Here is a 16844-nt window from a genome sequence, read left to right as displayed (position 1 = left end):
CACTGCCTATTTACCTTGTGGCAAGAATGCCACTTTGTAAAGATGACTTGACAAGGGGCGGATGGTGAAGGATGTCATCTTGGCATTCTGCTGTAAGCCAGCAGCAACGGTATCCTTCTAGAAGTGATTTTTAAATGCCCTTGCACATGCTGGGCTGAGATGGGAAATTAGTGTATTACCATCAGAGCAGAGCTCTTGTTTGGGGTTCCTGGGTGTGCTTAATCAATTCTAGTGACATCCTGAGGCTTTTACTTGTTTGTCTTTTAACCCTGCTTCCATGTGACAGTCTGGATTTGCGTATGTGAAATTCCTTGCTGGACTTCAGACATTAAATCTGCATGCCTCTGATCAGTGTTTGGGGTGGAAGTGTTCATTTGGCTCACGCTCTGCTTCGCCCTGATGAGCAAGAGGAGAACGGGAGTGCTAATTGAGTCCACTTATTATTGCAACGCTGTGCTCTGGATCTGGCGTAAGGTGCGAACCATCCTGTTGCACAAGTGGAGGGAGGGGAGAGCAGGGCGATGGGCAGAGGCTCCGCAGAGCTCACATTGCTTGGCCAGCTCTGAGATCAGACCTTGTCTAGTCCAGTACATATTCCCCACTCGAACTAGCTGTTATAATTATGTATTTACGGCTCCTCTTGAAGCAGCTGAAGCTTTTAAATGTGTCTAGCCTCTCTGGTCTCAAACCAACAGTCATTTTCTGCTTATACTTGGTCCTGCCTTGATGACCATCATGCCTCCTGACACTTGATGTCTTGAACCTTTACAGCTTGTGTTTTGCTGAGTGTGTGATTTGACCTGAGCATCTGGTGTTGGGTGCTGGGAAATGCGTAGGGATGGCTGCAAGGGTGTGATAGTCCTGGCTTGGCTGAAGCACTTGGATGAATTTACGGCCAGCTGCGTGCTTGTGCATTGGCAAGGCAGAGGTGGGCTGTTCTGGGCTCTCTGTGGTTGGGTATTGTACTTGTTGCAGTAATGTATCGTAATGATCAACCTGTGAAAAATCTGCTTAATTACATATTTACTTTGGGGATTAACTTCTCCTGTAAGCATTCAATATTGACTTTGGCTGAGACCAATTTTCAAGATATGCTTCCTTAAGAGATGACTAATATTAGATCACTTAGTGCAGGAAGCTCATTTTATCAAGTAGCTGTAACTAATAATTTTGAAAGCTCCAGCTTAGTTTTGAGCATCTGTGCTTTTTCTCCCTAAAAGACAAGCTTTTCCTTCCATCCCTCTTAGACCTTCTGAAATTTTCTGTGCTGGTGTAATTCTAGACCCAGGCCTTTTTGATGAGCTGTATTCACACAGAAAATAAATACAAACTGGGAGGAGACTTAACATTAAGACAACTGATGAATAATCAGTGTATTGAAATGTTAGTCTTTTATTTGAATAACTTAATAGCCAAATTAGAGTTCCCACTCCTTGCTTTCTGTGCTGCTCAATACACTGTACAAATACATTATCACAGTAACTCTTCTCTGCCTGGAAACTATTACACGTAACAAGCTAGAGCCAGGCTCCAGACCAAACTCTCACCAATGTGGCAGGATGGCAAGCCAGTTTATGATAGCAGCTTCCAGCACAGCCAGGAGTTGAGGTAAAACAACCTTAAATGTAATACTATCAGGTATTTCAAGAGTAATCCTCTGTCTGCCCAGAAGCAAGGAGTGCCTGGCCTCTCCCTGCACCATGCAACTTCTACATGGACTTTATTCCCTCTGTGCTCAGTAGGCACATCTATTTTCTTTTTCACAGAATCCTCAAGGTTGGAAAAGACCTTGAAGATCATCCAGTCCAACTATTAACTTCACACTGACCATTCTCAACTCCACCAGATCCCTCAGCGCTGGGTCAACCCGACTCTTCAACCCCTCCAGGGATGGGGACTCCCCCCCTGCCCTGGGCAGCCCATTCCAACGCCCAACAACCCCTTCTGCAAAGAAATCCTTCCTAAGAGCCAGTCTGACCCTGCCCTGGCGCAGCTTGAGGCCATTCCCTCTTGTCCTGGCGCTTGTTCCTTGGGTCAAGAGACTCATCCCCCCTCTCTGCACCCTCCTTTCAGGGAGCTGTAGAGGGCCATGAGGTCTCCCCTCAGCCTCCTCTTCTCCAGACTAAACCCCCCCAGTTCCCTCAGCCGCTCCCCATCAGACCTGTGCTCCAGACCCTGCACCAGCTCCGTTGCCCTTCTCTGGACACGCTGGAGTCATTCAATGTCCTTTTTGGAGTGAGGGGCCCAAAACTGAACCCAGGAATCGAGGTGCGGCCTCACCAGTGTCGAGTCTAGGGGTAAGATCCCTTCCCTGTCCCTGCTGGCCACGTTATTTTTGATACAATTTTTGATATTTTGATACTATTTTTGATATTTTTTTCTAAGCAGCAGTGGAAATACTCCAAGCAATAGTGCTTTAAAAGGTGTGGGGCAGTTCTTCCTACTGTTTTAGGGTCATCTCAGTTATGTCTAAGCCTGTGTGAAGCTCTCCTCCTCAAGTTGGTTGAGGAGAAGCAGAAGGGCCGGCTGATGTAAAACTCTGCCCAGAGTCACTAAAGATATAAGCTTCCCCACGTGGTGTTGGGGATATCTGCACGCGTTGGCTGTGTTGGGGGATGCTGCAGTTGGTCAGTGGTTGCAGAGAAGGTGACAAAGATTATGGGAGACATAAACTGGGTTAGATCACTTGCTTTTCATTCCCAAGAGAATGGGTCTCCCAGGGGATAGTTGTGTTGAAGAGTCATCTTTTCATGTATAGAGGAAAACGTAGCTGAAGCATGTACTTTCCGTGGTGGCTTTCAAACTGAGTTTATGAATCAGGAATTGCACTTGCTTAATTAGTTTTGAATTGTGTTTTTCAATGGTTCATGCTTTTTTTTTTTGCACTTGGAACAAACACTCTGGGGAAGATTTGAAATCTTCCTGAAAAAATCCAGGTCTTTTCACAGTGATTAGTTGTGAAATGGGAAAATTGGTCTTGTCTTGGCCCCAGAAGTAGTTTTTTAGCTTAATCCTGACTTTTTTAAAACTATCTGGTTCCTGCTTTAAAAAAAAGAGTAATGCTCTGAGCATAAATAGTGTTTTCAGCAAATTATCCCCGAGTCATCTGGTCTGTTAGTGCCCTGGAAGTTGTATACTGTTACATGCACAAAATAAGTAACAGATCTTCCAGTTTTCCTATAAATGTGTGGAATTTTATTGAATTTAAAGCTGGGTTTTAGACTTCAAAAAGCAGTTTTGAAAATACGTGATTCTTCATGGTTGACTAAAATTCAGGGCGCTCTCCCTTCTTCTCCTCACTCCACTTCTGAAGCTGTCATAAATCCGGGAACAGAAGGAAGTTGAAATTTAACTCCCACTTGCCAAGATAAAAATCTTAATTTGTTATGTTTGATTTATGGCAAAAATACCCAAGTGTTGCTTGGCATGTACTGGTTCTTAATTCACAGCCTCTGAAAGTGCTGTCTCATGTATTTCTGAAAACACTTTATGAAATTTACTTGGGAAGGGAGAATGAGAAAGATGAGGAAAAGTAAGGAAAGAGGAGAACTTCTCTTTTCCAAGATCAGCGGTCTTGCAAACTGGAGTTCCTTCCTATCCAGGCTAGCAACGTTGAAGCAAATAGTAAATGATTCTAGAAGTTGTTCCATGACTGATATAGCTTGGTAATTTTATTAAAAGCTATTTTAAGGCCTCTCTGAAACAATGACAAAGCTTCTTTTTATTATTATAATTGGTGGGGGAAATAATATCAAGGAAAACCTGTTCAAAACCTAATTTTTTTTCTTTTTCCTCTATAGGTTTTTTTTTTAAATATAGCTAAGAAAAAGCACAATGGAGTTTTACGAGTCTACCTACTTTATCATCCTCATTCCTTCTGTGGTTATTACAGTCATCTTCCTCTTCTTCTGGCTTTTCATGAAAGAAACTTTATATGATGAAGTCCTTGCAAAACAGAAAAGGGACCTAAAGTTTCCACCTACCAAGACTGATAAAAAGAAAACGGAGAAGAAGAAGAACAAGAAGAAAGAGGCTCAGAACGGGAACATCCACGAGTCTGACTCTGAAAGTACGCCTCGGGACTTTAAGCTCTCTGATGCCCTGAGTACAGATGAAGAGCACGTCGCTCCTGTTCCCTTGAGTGTGACTGAAGCATCTACTGGTGTTAGAGAACGGAAGAAGAAGGAGAAGAAGCATAAGGCCGTTCAAGATGATCATGTAACTAAGGAGTCGGAAGGATCCAAGTCTTCAGGCAAGAAAGTAGATCCAGTCCCTGTTACAAAACAGCCCACTCCACCATCTGAATCAACAGCATCTAAGAAGAAGCCTGGGCAGAAGAAGCAGAAAAATGGAATGGGTATCTGATGTTGCATATGCTTCTTGCACAGAACGCCAAAACTGTGTTCTGCTTTTTGCAAGGCCACAGAGTGTCTCTCAGCTGTTCTGCCTGATCTCTTACGGGGCAAAGCTCACTTCTAACCTTTTCCTTTTTATGAGCTATTGCTTTTTTCCCCCTGTTTTTCATCTGGCAGCAATGCTCTGGTTTTCCTCCTCCCGTCCTTGCTTTCTTCTGCTAAAGATTGTTGAGTGAAACAGAGTAGCTTGTATCTCTGCTTTGCTCTATGGTTTGGCTACTTTGCTCTCAAGTTGTCAAAATTTTGATTATCTGAAAGAAGTTGTTAGATGTATGCTGTGCGCATTCTGATGTCAAGCTATGAAAAAGTGGTGTCCTAAGAGTGGTTGCTCTGATAAGGAAGGGCATCTAGGGAAACCTCATAGCAGACTGTGCAAAATAAATCACTGTTTAAGTGCAGGCTTAATGTACAAAGAAGTGTTTGGTGGCTGATTCATGGAAAGAAGCACTTAGAGCTGCTTCCCACCTGCTACACCTCTATAATTGAATGAAACTGATGCTGAAAGAAAATGGAAAAATCCAAGCTAGAACAGAACCAAAACTGTAGTCAGAATTGCCTGTGACTGTCTTCACCATATCCTCAGCATGAGTCGATATGTCTCAGCGTGGTGGTCTGACTACGAATAGAAGTTAAAGAATAAAAATACCCACTTTCAGAAACAAGTGAAAAGAGAGGTATTTGCAAATCACCCCTTTGAGATGCAGGCATGATAGGTTTGCTCCAGGGAGTGAGGAAAAAGAACAACATTGCTGCTTGATGTGGTGGATTTTTTCTTTTTCTGAAAAAAGGGAGAAAAAAGACCCACCCACTACCAACAAAAAAATATCAAATCTTGTTTGTGGGTGTTCTCCAAAAATCTCTGTGGCATGGTTAAAATGTGGTCTGCAAGCACTGTTCTGAGGGCAGCCACAACTAACTCTTATCCTTGATTACAGGAGCTAACACCATAACCCCAGATTGTGTGTGTCGGCTCTGACAAGAATATTATATAGCACAGGCTGTCCAAAAAGATAAAAAAATTTCTCATAGAAACAACTTTTTAAAAGAACAGTTCCCTAATGTGAAACACTTATTTTCTGCTTCTCACAGTCCCAGTAGCTATTGGGGGTGTGTGTGTAAAATACCCAAGTGGGTTCATGGTGGGGAATAAAATACTTCCTGCAAACGAGAAACTAATATGGGTAACATGTGCTGTTGCAGTAAAACCTGGATTGGATTTGTTAAACTGTTACTTGCGTTGCCGTATGTTCTGCTTGCAGATAAGATTTCTGTCTGTCAAAACACTAGGTGCTGTGGCTCTTGATTCTGCTAAACCTTCCTATTGCTTTGGGGTTTCATCAGATACAGAGGTGTATGTGTTTGTGAGTGCGTGTGTGTACATATGTATGGATAACTTCGTGCTCTGGTTTAAAATACATGGGTTTCTCTTTTCTGGGAGTGGACTTTGTTTATTACAGATTTACTGATTTAAAAGTGATGATGAGAATATACAGAAGAGCATATTGTCTTAATTGTCTGTTACAGATGATCAAGATACTAAGACTGATTCTGTTGTATCTCCTGCCAAAAAGCAAGACTCAGTGCTGCTCCACCAGGAGATAAAGCAGGAAAATGTATCGGGAAAGAAGAAAGTCTCTGCAAAGAAGCAGAAAGTTGATAATGGTGAGAATACAAACTATGACTTAGTTCACATAAATTTGACTGTTAAACCTTTTTGCCATCCGTAGTTTAGTTTCTCTTCCTTTGGAAAAGAAACTTTCAGAAGAATAACTCTCCTAATTTGAAAAGTGGGAATTCCAGATAGGAGAGATTGTTCAGCCTGAGATACTTTTATTTTCTGAACATCTGGTACCACTGAACATGGGATGATGCTGTGAACCTTTTTCAGCTCATTTGGATCCAAACATCCACACTTGAATCGAGGAGTGATGTGTTGACTTAGATTATAAACTGAGCAGGCTCTGAGTTGCTCTGAGCAAGGCATGTCTGGAACTGCTGCAGTCATCTGTCCCAAACAAGACTACAATTTTTTTAGCCAGTTGCTTTGACCACGTTCCTCCCCTATTGTCCTTTTGTTAGCTAGCTGTTGCTCCACGATAAACTGTTCATCTTTGCTGTCAAGGCCTTTACTGTTTGTCATCCTTCGTTCTCTGCCAAGATGCTGTTTCTTGTCTCAGTGTGCCTCCGTTCTGTTTTGGTTTTTTTGGTTGTTTTTTTTGGCGGTGTTTTTTTGGGTGTTTTTTTTTGTTTGTGTGTTGTTTTTTTTTTTTTTTTTACAATGAGTGCTGTTGTGCCTGTGGCTTTTGGGAAGAGCGTGACCGTGAAGTTCTGTGAGGCCACCTTGTTAGCTTCTCAAAACTCTTCTTTACTGGGACAGTTATGAAGAAGTTGGCAGCTGGTGGACTGCTCTGAAGTAGACAATGTTGGTCACTGTTTCCTTTATACTTGGGTCAGGTCATCGGGGTCCAGATCAGTTGTAGGCCCTAGTCAGACCAGGAGGGGGTTCCAAGTAGTGTTCCTGTATGTTACAACAACTGAAAAAGTTTAAAGTTATTCCTGAAAGAAACCTACTGGTGGGGAACCTAGCAGTGATTACCTCTTATGGATGTTCTTGTGCTTTTCCCCATGCATCCATTGCCCTTTTCTGAGTGGCCATTTTATGGACCACAGACTTGTCTGTCTGTGGCAAATAAGTGTCAATACCAGCTCCGCCAGCATTAAAGCTAAGCTGCTAGTGCTACACGGGAATAGCTCATGCATTATTTCAATGCAAGCTGTTTTCTTTTAAAGCCACCTCTCCAAAACGACAGAGCAAAAATTAGCTGTAGTGGGCATCTGGATTAGCCAAGACAGTACTATAGGGATTTCAGATGTTACTGACATTGTGAAATGTCTCACTGATATTAAAAAGATTTTGAAAGGAGGGGAATAAAATGAGGAGGGGATGTCAATAAGGACAGGAAGAGAAAAGGTAGGGATGGTAACTGGATTAGGTGGTGGATATTAGTGCTAGAGGAGAGCTCTCCTCATTTCTGAACTTGCAGTATACCTGCAGGTGTTTGGCTGCTTCGGTGGAAAGACTCTAGCAGGTGATGCAAAGAGGTCCATCTGGCCTATTCTGTTCCTTAACAGCAGCCAGAATGTGAAAATGTTTTATAACTGTCTCTCTGGCAGCCAGAAATGTGTATTTGTCTTGCACCGATGCCTGGAACCTTGCATCCCACCCAGTTCTTCCTCTCTCTGGTTTGCTGTGTGACATCTGTTGTCCATCAGCCCTTCAGTCTGGGCTGGCTGGGTCAGTGAGCTTTCCTGCTGGGGCATGGCTCTGTGCACAACATCTTGCATACTTCAGGCAGCATTGGACTAGCAGCTCAGGAGCTGGGCAAACAGCAAATGCAGCTCTGCTGGCCATATCTGTTGTCCCTGATCTGTTGCTCTTGCTCTCCCCTCCCCTGCTTTTGTCTTGGCAGCGTGGGCTGAAAAGTTCTTTGCACAGAGGCTGAGCCTCACCATGTTTATACAGTGCTGTGTGAATGGAGACCTGAGGTCGGTCAGTACCTCTGGGTACCTCTCTGAATATTAATGATGCTTAAAGCCTGCTCTGACAGATGAGATATCTTCATTAAGTGCAGCTGAGTCTGCATGTGAAATAAGCTTGATTGCTGTCCCTACCACACATTCTGCCTAAATGGTTTAGTTCACAGGTGATGTAATCTGGGTGAAAATGCTGGCAGTAAGGTACCTGATTTTAACAGAACAGAGACAAAAGACTTTGCTCATACTTCAGGGATGCTCAGTGATTTCATATGCAGCCACAAGTAAACCGGTCTCATTGATGCTATGTGCAACTTTCTCATTAAAGTGAAATGAAAGTCAAAACGTAAAGTTTCTTCTCTGCCACTTGTTAAAATGACAAAAGGCAGCTTTGGAAATAGAAATTTAATTGAAGCTATTAAATTACTATGCATTAGAAACCTTTATTTAATGAACTTACCTGAAGAGCTTTAATGAGTTAAGCTGTGAAGGGTAATAGAAATAGACAGTATAACTAACTATTGGGGTTAGGGATGATTTAATCCAACTCTCTAATATGTTATGCACCTTTTCTAAAAATGTTGACATTAATTATTACAAAGCTATAACCCATCCTGTGGACTTTTGATTACAGTTTTGGTGGATGAACCTCTTATTCAAGCAACTACTTATATTCCTTTGATGGATAATTCAGACACTGCCACTTTGGAAAAGCGAGAAGCGGTTGAAGTAGCAAAACAAACCGTGAATGAGGGGATCCAGAAGAGCAGCGGCAAGAAACTGAAGAATGAAACGGATAAAGGTAAGAAAGTGATAATACAGTCTGTCTCTGGTGTAGCCTGCTTGCAAACCTGAACAGGGAAAACATGCTGTGTATGTGGGCAGGGGAATCCTCTCTTAAGAGGAAGAAGTGATTTGAAGAAAACATTTGTGGCTACAGGACACTTGTTTGTTCTTGTCTGTGCTCGTTTCTCCCCTGTCTTTGGCACTGTTGAGAGAGCTTTGTGCCATCTGAATCCTTTTAATGCTGACTGTAGGCTTTTGTGTCCTCGCAGTGAGCAAACGGGTGATCACAGACCACATAGATGCATGCGAGCTAGTTTACAGTAGATAGTTCAGGCATCGCTAACAGTGATGAACTCTAAACCAAGAGCTTTCAGCACGGGCTGCTGGAGTCTGAGACTGGGAGTGCAGCCTGTACGCTCGTTCATGGAGGCAGCTGGGGCTGACCAGCCAGAGCGCGTCTCGGAGCGCAGCACGGAGTTACCTGAGCAGTGGAGATAGTCTGGTGGTTTCCAGAAAGAGTTTGAATTTTCCTTTCAATGCAGTTGGAATTGGTTGGGACAGGGGAGCTTCCTTCATGCTCTCCCGCAGAGGCCTGGAGTGATTCATGAGCATTGTATCCCACCTTTAAACTTTAAATAGGCCACTGACCTGCTGAAAGCATGCCAGGCTTACTGAGCCATGAGCTGAGATCCTCAAATTGGTGGGCAGCCAGAGAGGAGAAGCCGAGTGACTGAGCAGTGATTCCCTGCTCAGGTTTGTGCAGAAGGCTGGCTCTCCAACATTGTCTGCCTGGTCACTCACTGCATTGCTTGGTACCCTCTTTTTAGACTTCTAAAATGCTCGCTTGAAAGCTTCCAGGCAATTCTGTGAGGTATCTACATTGGATTCCCACTTGCCCGAGACTCCTCCTGAGCTTCTAACTCGGTGGCTGTGTGTTACTGCTCTGCAGCATCAAAGCCTCTCATGTACTCGTCCCTTCTCATTTCCTTTGCAAGCTGTAACCTTCTATACGAGCTCCTAATTCTTCTGTGTCAGCTGGGATTTGCCCTCCCAATATAGAAATCTTCCCCTATTCTAATTATAAGCTTCTTGGATGCAAGGGCAAGGTCTTCCTGTCTTCAGGGAGCACAGGGCTCTGGCTGGTCCAGGCCAAGCTGCCATAGACTCCTGGCTAACTGGGCTGGGGTCTTGGGATTTTGGCATATTCCTGGTAACAGCGTCATTGATGATGTCAGTGCTGCAGTGATGTGAGCTGAAAAGTCTGTGGCCAAGACTAGGAGATTTAGGCTAGGAGAGAGTGTGCTTGGATTTCTCAGCACTTTCCCCCCATCTCCCTGCACTCTGTTGTTCAGTGATCTGCTTTTATGCTCGATAATTTCTCTTAGGCTTAGTATTACTTTTTTGTTCTTCATTTATTTTTTCAAACTGGAGAGGTTTGAGTTTGAGGTGTGGCTTGGTTTCAATGGCATGTTTAGCACCTGTGGTGAGAGACCTGGACAGTTCTCTATAAGCTCTGGGACACTTTCTGAACCAAGCATCACTTTTAAGCTTTATCCTCTTTTTTTCTCTCCAATCCCTTCACATACTTCTGTGCACTGGTGATTGACAGATACTGGATGCCTTGGTCTTGTGCTTCCATTTACTTAAGTTAGGGGGCCACCTAATGACCTACGTACATGCAGCCTGGTTTTTTATGAACCAAATGTTTTTTTGTTGTTCCTGTAAGAGCATAGTTGTGTTGAATTGTGTTTCCTTGTTTGTGTCTTTTTAAACACTTACAGATTTATCTTCCTACTGCTGAACTCATTCTGCAGCAGTTCATTTCCAAACTTAGACTGAGGGAATATTTTTCTGGTTTCCGTATATTGTAATCAGAAATGTGCCAGTTCTTAAATTCATTATCTTGTCATTTGCATATTGCTTGTGGAGCCAGGCTGTCCTTTAAATTGAGAGCTCAGTTTGAATTACTGTCATAATACACTAGAAAGGACTCTTCAAGTTTTCACATTCCTGCTATTTTTTCTCCAAAATCTGTGTTATGCTTTGTCTTCTTGCTAGTAACACTATAAATGTTACCAACTGTACAAACAAAGTGGTGGGATTTTTTTCCCAAAACTGTCAGCTGGCGCATTGTTATCGGATTTAAATCAGAGATATGTTGTTTTTGCTGAATGTTCATGACCTTTTACTACTTGGCATTTCAAACTGAAATTAAATATGATGCATGATGATACCCCATCACATGCTGTTTCGAGGCAAAATAAATAATTCTGTATGGAGTCCAAAGTAAATATATTCTCCCTTCTGTGTTGCAGAGAATGCTGAAGTAAAATTTAAAGACTTTGTAATGGCCATGAAGAATATGATCTTCACTGAAGATGAGGCCCGTTGCGTAGTGGAGGTCTTAAAGGAAAAATCCGGTGCAATTCATGATGTCTTGCAAAAGGTGAATGATGCGGGGGGTGGGGAGGGGGGGGACAAGACTATTAAATAAGCAGAAATTTGAAGAGATGCTGTCGAATTAGCTATATCTATGTTCTGTTGTGATTTGTACTTTCTGTCTTTGGAAGACTCTTTTCTCCAGCTGGTCTGTGCTTGCTTTGCATGCAGAAAGCAGTTGTCAGATGTCTGTGTGCTGCCATCTGCCATCCCATGGGCTGGCTAGACAGGCTGATGGCTTTTGACCGCTCCTAAAGAGCAGACATAACCATGGAGAATAAGGTATATAACGTAGGACTGCTGCTGCAGCTGGTGTGTGTGTGTGTGTGGGCATGGGGGAAGGCTTATCAGATGACTGACTTTCAGGAGTGATCTTTTGCAAATGTGTAAATAGGATAAATTGTAGCAGAAATTAAGAAAAAGCTGCTGTGGCTGTGCACTTGACAAGCTAATTCTGTGTCTTGCAAGTCTCTGTCTTACAAGTCCATACATTCTAGTCTGCTGACTGCTTTGGATATTTTTCATAGGATTGTAGGGCAGTTCAGATTTGGAAGGGGCCTCAGGGGGTCTGTAGTCCAACCTCCTACTCAAAGCAGGGCCAGGTCTTGCGGTCAGCCCACACTGCTCAGGGCTTTATCCAGTCTGGCTTGAAAACTTCAGGGACTGAGGCTGCACAACTCCTCTGGGCAACCTGTGCCAGTGCTTGGCAGTTCTTTTTTCATTTTTGTATTAAGACAGAAGAGAATGGTGAGCTCCCAATATCTTACAAATATCTACTCCTCCCTCCCATGACTCATTAGGATTGTCACTTTGTGCTCGTAACATCCTGTTTGTCACACTTGAAGTCTTGCAGTTCTGTATTTTTCTGCAAATATGGTACCAGAACAGAAATGCAGAACTGGATATGTGTCAATTCAGTTAATGCAATATAGTAACATATCACACAATTTGGGTTGGAAGGGACTTCAGGAGGTCATGCAGTCCAACCACCTGCTCAGAATGGGTTCAACGTTGAATTTAGAGCAAGTTGCTCAGGGATTTGTCGAATCTTGAAAACCTCCAAGGACAGAGACTTCACATTCTTTCTGGGCACTTGTTTCAGTGCTTGACTGAAAACCCAATAGCAGTACGCTTGCAATGGTATTGCTTGTTTTATTTGGAACAGCAGCCAGCTTGCTGGCTGTATTTTTGTTTTAAAGGAAGGTTTGATGTTTTAAAGCTAAACACCTAGGATCAAAATGGGTTCCTGGGTTTGTATACAACAAAAAATGTAAGTTTCTATAGATGGAAATGTGAATGTTTTTCTACAAATTTTTTCTACTGTATTTTTTTCTTGCTCATGAAAGACATTGACAGTGTGTTTTCATACTGCATACATACACAGTACAACTAAAGAACTTCCAGACAAATTTGGAGTCCATTTATAGGCCTGACACTTCTTTGCTGCTTCAGTTATCAGACTTCATTGAGTGAAGTATGAGCACAAACGTTTAGAAGGTTTGCCCCTTACTGCAGTTATTTCATTTTTAGGACCAGTATACAAGTGGCAGGACTGTGGGCATTGTTTCTGTTGTTCTGTTCCCTGTAGTATCTCTGAAACTTTCCGTGTCAGTATACCAGCAGAAGTGTAATTATGTCAACTGGAGGCTCTCCTGTGAAGTGGAAGGAGAGACCAGATCAGCGTTCCTTTGTAGCAAGATACTTCAAGAGATGAAGTTTGTTGGATTTGCTTTGAGCATGGGTTGGACCAGGCGATCTTGGAAGTCCCTTCCAACCTCAATTATTGAATGATTCAGCATCTCTGCGTCGTTTTCCTTTATTTCTCTTAATGGGTGTTCATTGTTTTCCCCAGTGCCACCACAGCAGCTCTCTTCCAATGTGGAAGCACCTTAAGAGCCCATTTATTCTCATAATTGGTTTCAGTGCGTTTGAAAATGCATTTCTTTGTCTAATGAAATCGGTGCTGCAGGATCCATTAGCAGCAGAATTGGGTACTGGTGGTGCCATGTATGCCATGCAGACAGACGATTTGGGGGCAGGAGGGAGTGTTTTTTCCTCAAGTTTGCTCTGCTGCCTGCTAGCATGCTCTGCAAGTACTTCTGGCGTGTATGATAATTTTTCTGTACTTTTTTGCTGCAGGCCAGCAAGGCTGAGTCGGCTGCAGCTGTACATCAGCTACAAGACAAAGAGAAAATGCTTGCTGCGATGAAGGAGGAGGCAGCCGTTGCGAAGGAGCAGTGCAAGCAGCTAACCCAGGTAAATATAAAGAGGTTCAGGTGTAGAGAGCTGTGGGAGAGGAGCAGTGGCTTGTAGGACTAGCAGCCAGCAAATGCTGGTTTACTGAGCTTAGTATAAACTGAAAGGTGGAGTTTTGTATATTGGGAAAGCTTACCGAGACACTATGTTTGGTTTTATGATGCTATTAATGTATTTATGCAGAGTTATTTTCCAGTAGTTTTTCCAGAGAGTTCATTTACTGAGACTTTTAAGCTGAGACTGTTTTTCTTTTCAGAAGGTTACTTTAAAAACACTTCCTTCATGAGTATAAGATGGTTCTGTGGATGCAAATATTAAACACCTTTTCTGCATCGCAGTTTTAATTTGGTACATATTCTAGCATTCACATGCTTGTGTGCTTCTAGGCACAACAATCATCAGTTTTCTTCAAGAAGGGAGCTACAGAAAGTGTAGACTGCCTGCTTAGCCCCTGGAGCTGCAGCTCTGATTGCTTTAGGCTTACAGGGATGCTGATGCACAACTGTCAAGACTAGTATGAAACTTGACTTCATTTTTTTTGGTGAAGCTTTCAGAGGAAAGCAGTTACGGTAGAACAAATAATTAGGCAGATACGGAGTGAATTTGAAGCCTTTTGGGGGGAGGATTCTGTTTTGGCTAGTTTGGAAGCACACGGACATCAGGCTCAGGAAGATCGTGTTGCGGGGTAAAAGTCGGGCACAGAAAGCTGGGTGGCTAAAGATGGGAGCAGAGTGGCCAGAGGACACAGGAGTTGGGAGCCTTAGAGATGAGAAGGGAAGAAGGGTATTGTGTGAGCTCCCGGCAGGGCACAGGTGCATCTGCGGTGGGATCAAGAGGTTTGGGACACAATATGTAACTAGGGAGAAGGGACTTGTGATGTGTTTGGCAGGGAAAAAGAAACTGGCTCGGTATTGCAGAATGAAAGGGGGAGGCGTCTGCTGCTGAAGAAGCAGAGGGAATGTGTGAAGGAGCCTGGGTGTGAAGGAAGCTGATGTGGTTGGGAAGAAACATCTGCAAAGTGATGCTTGTGAAGGCAGGCAGGAGCTGTGGAGGAGTAGGGGTCATAGGGGGTGTTTGCTGTCTGGACTGGGGGAGGGAAGGGAGAAGGAGAAATAAAGGGGCGTTCCTGAAAGCTGCGAGAAGATGGGTAAAAGCAAAGTTGCTGCAGTGCTGAAGTATCAGGATAAACAAGGGAAAAAGCTCAGCTTGACTGACAAGAAGCTCTTATCTTCTAATTAACGTGTTTCTCTGAAAACACTGCCAAAAGCTACGGAGGGACTGTGAGGTGCAGAGATGTTCCTGCAAGGGTGTTGATAAAGATGATAACTGGAGAGGATAAATGAGAGCAAGAGGTGCCTGACCTCAGAGGTATTTGGCAAAACACAAGCTAGGTGAAAGTTAATCTTCCCAGGATCTCTGGCACTGCCGTGACAGGGTGGCTGAGTTAGTGAGGACTGCGGATGGATGGTGGAATTGGTGGAGGGATAGAAGGAAACTGCAGTATGTCCTGGTGCCCTTCTTTTTGTTGTGCCTTAGCAGATGCAAATATAACATGGAGAAGGCTTTGTATCGAGCTTTTACGCTGTGTTTGCAGAACTAACTTAAAACTTCTGGTGTGAGTCAGGTTCCTAAATGCCTTCATGAACATGGGCTTGGGAACTCGTGTCATTTAATTCATTCTGAAGGAGCAGCCTCCTGAAGCCAGTAAGTTGGATCTAAAAGAGAGAATAGCTTTTATTTAAATTAAAATGTGGGAAAAGCTATAATTACTGGATGGTAGAGATGGAGGGTATTCAGGCTAATAATTTAGAGGACTTAAATTATATGTCAGGGCTCCTTGGCACTGTAAGGAGCTGCGTGCTGTGCTGTGTAGCTGGAGATACCTGAAGCTTAGATAGTACAAATATCTCATTCTGTGATGGGAGCTTGCTGAAAGCTGCACTTAATGTTTTTGCTTACTACAGCAAGTGCATTTATGTTGCAGAGGAGTAGCTCTATGAATCTCAGGTGTCTGGGTTGAGTTACTGGCTAATAAATGATTTATCTAAATAGCAATGTGTATTTTCATTTGAAAGCTATAATATAGCATCATGATGGTGGGATTCAGGGCCTCTCAGGCTGTTGCTGGGTACTAATACCCCATCTCCTCTGGCAAAACGTTTGGCTTTACAACCTGCTACAAAGCAATTATTTGCTCTAGAACGCTCTGTTGTTTTGCCACTGTTCTTTACCTACGTTCTTCTGTTTTTCTAAATTTGGGATGAAGATCTAAGCTCTGCCTTGTGTGATATCTGCGATTTTAATTGTTAGGATTCTGTGTCATTTGGCCAAACTCAATAGAAGTAAGACTCCAGCTCTTCTGAGACAACAGAAGATCAGTGTTTAAATTGGCAAACCTTTTTAATAAATGTGAAAGTATGCTGATACTAAATCCTCATGAAGGTGCTGGAAATTTGGTCAGGTCTAACGCTGTAATTTCTCTGAGTGAAGATTGCTGCTGACTTTGGTTTGATGCACACTTGCTATGTTTTTAGTTATCTTAAAACACTAACTATTAGACTGTAGAAAAGAGCAGTAGATGACTTATTTCCCTTATTACTTTCACTCCCACCCAAGGAGCTGGTTGCAGAAAAGGAGAGAAACGGCTTGCTTACAGCGAAAATGCGAGAGCGTATCAACGCCCTAGAAAAGGAGCACGGCACTTTTCAGAGTAAAATACATGTTAGCTACCAAGAATCTCAGCAGATGAAGATAAAGGTAAGTGCTTTACCAAAACTGTTTGAGTTGACGTTCATGCACAAGCAGATCAGTGCTGAGAAGTCGTTGATTTAGCCAGGGTGCAGCATTTGTTGCCTGCTCACACAGAAATGGGCTTCACTAGTCACCCTGAGCCTTGAATGCAGTGTGCTGGTAGCTGGGGGTAACACATCTGCATGGGGATGGGAGACTTTGTGACAGTTTCTTGACTTAAAAGACAAATGTGTTCTTGTAGGCGACTTTTGCAGTCTGTAGAAGACCAGTGCTAGCTAGACAGCCTGTATCTGATGTAGTTACTTTTTCCTTTGTGGTATTCTGCTGAAATTTTACTCAATTAAAATGTAAAATCTAGTTGAAATACTCAGCTTGAGAGCCACTAATGCTGATGATCATTTACTATCTGATAAATCTAACTTTTAAAATTGTAGTACAGGGTGACAACATAGCATAGTATACAAGGAATGTAATTGCCTGGGAGAGTGCTTTGTTGAAAATATTTGAAGGGCTGACACTTGCCTTATTTTTAAGACCCTTGTTACTCTGTCCTGAAGTTACATTGTAATAGAGTGACCTCAGAAGAGTTTTTTATCAGATTAAAAAGTTTAACTTAAAGTTTACTAAGAAAAATGGCTCCTCTTATATCAACTTGGTGCTTAA

The 16844-nt window shown here is 42.8% G+C and overlaps 1 protein-coding gene across 13 annotated transcripts in view; it reads left to right on the top strand.

Moving 5' to 3' along the window:
- The window catches only part of KTN1 (kinectin 1), a 78907-nt gene that overhangs the window by 20979 nt on the left and 41084 nt on the right, over positions 1-16844 (top strand). For 12 of the 13 annotated variants that reach the window (XM_074869128.1, XM_074869127.1, XM_074869134.1 and 9 more), the window contains 6 exons: positions 3801-4357; positions 5940-6077; positions 8584-8751; positions 11051-11181; positions 13314-13430; positions 16047-16187. In XM_074869128.1, coding sequence (XP_074725229.1) covers positions 3835-4357; positions 5940-6077; positions 8584-8751; positions 11051-11181; positions 13314-13430; positions 16047-16187 — 1218 coding nt within the window. In that variant the 5' untranslated portion in view covers positions 3801-3834. The remainder of the gene's footprint in view (positions 1-3800; positions 4358-5939; positions 6078-8583; positions 8752-11050; positions 11182-13313; positions 13431-16046; positions 16188-16844) is intronic. The other variant, XM_074869131.1, reaches the window with a different exon arrangement.

This window comes from Strix uralensis, chromosome 4, assembly GCF_047716275.1.
Source record: "Strix uralensis isolate ZFMK-TIS-50842 chromosome 4, bStrUra1, whole genome shotgun sequence".
NCBI classification, from domain to species: Eukaryota; Metazoa; Chordata; class Aves; order Strigiformes; family Strigidae; genus Strix; species Strix uralensis.
The sequence above is the reverse complement of the archived record's forward strand: the minus strand, read 5'-3'. Positions and strand labels throughout refer to the sequence as shown.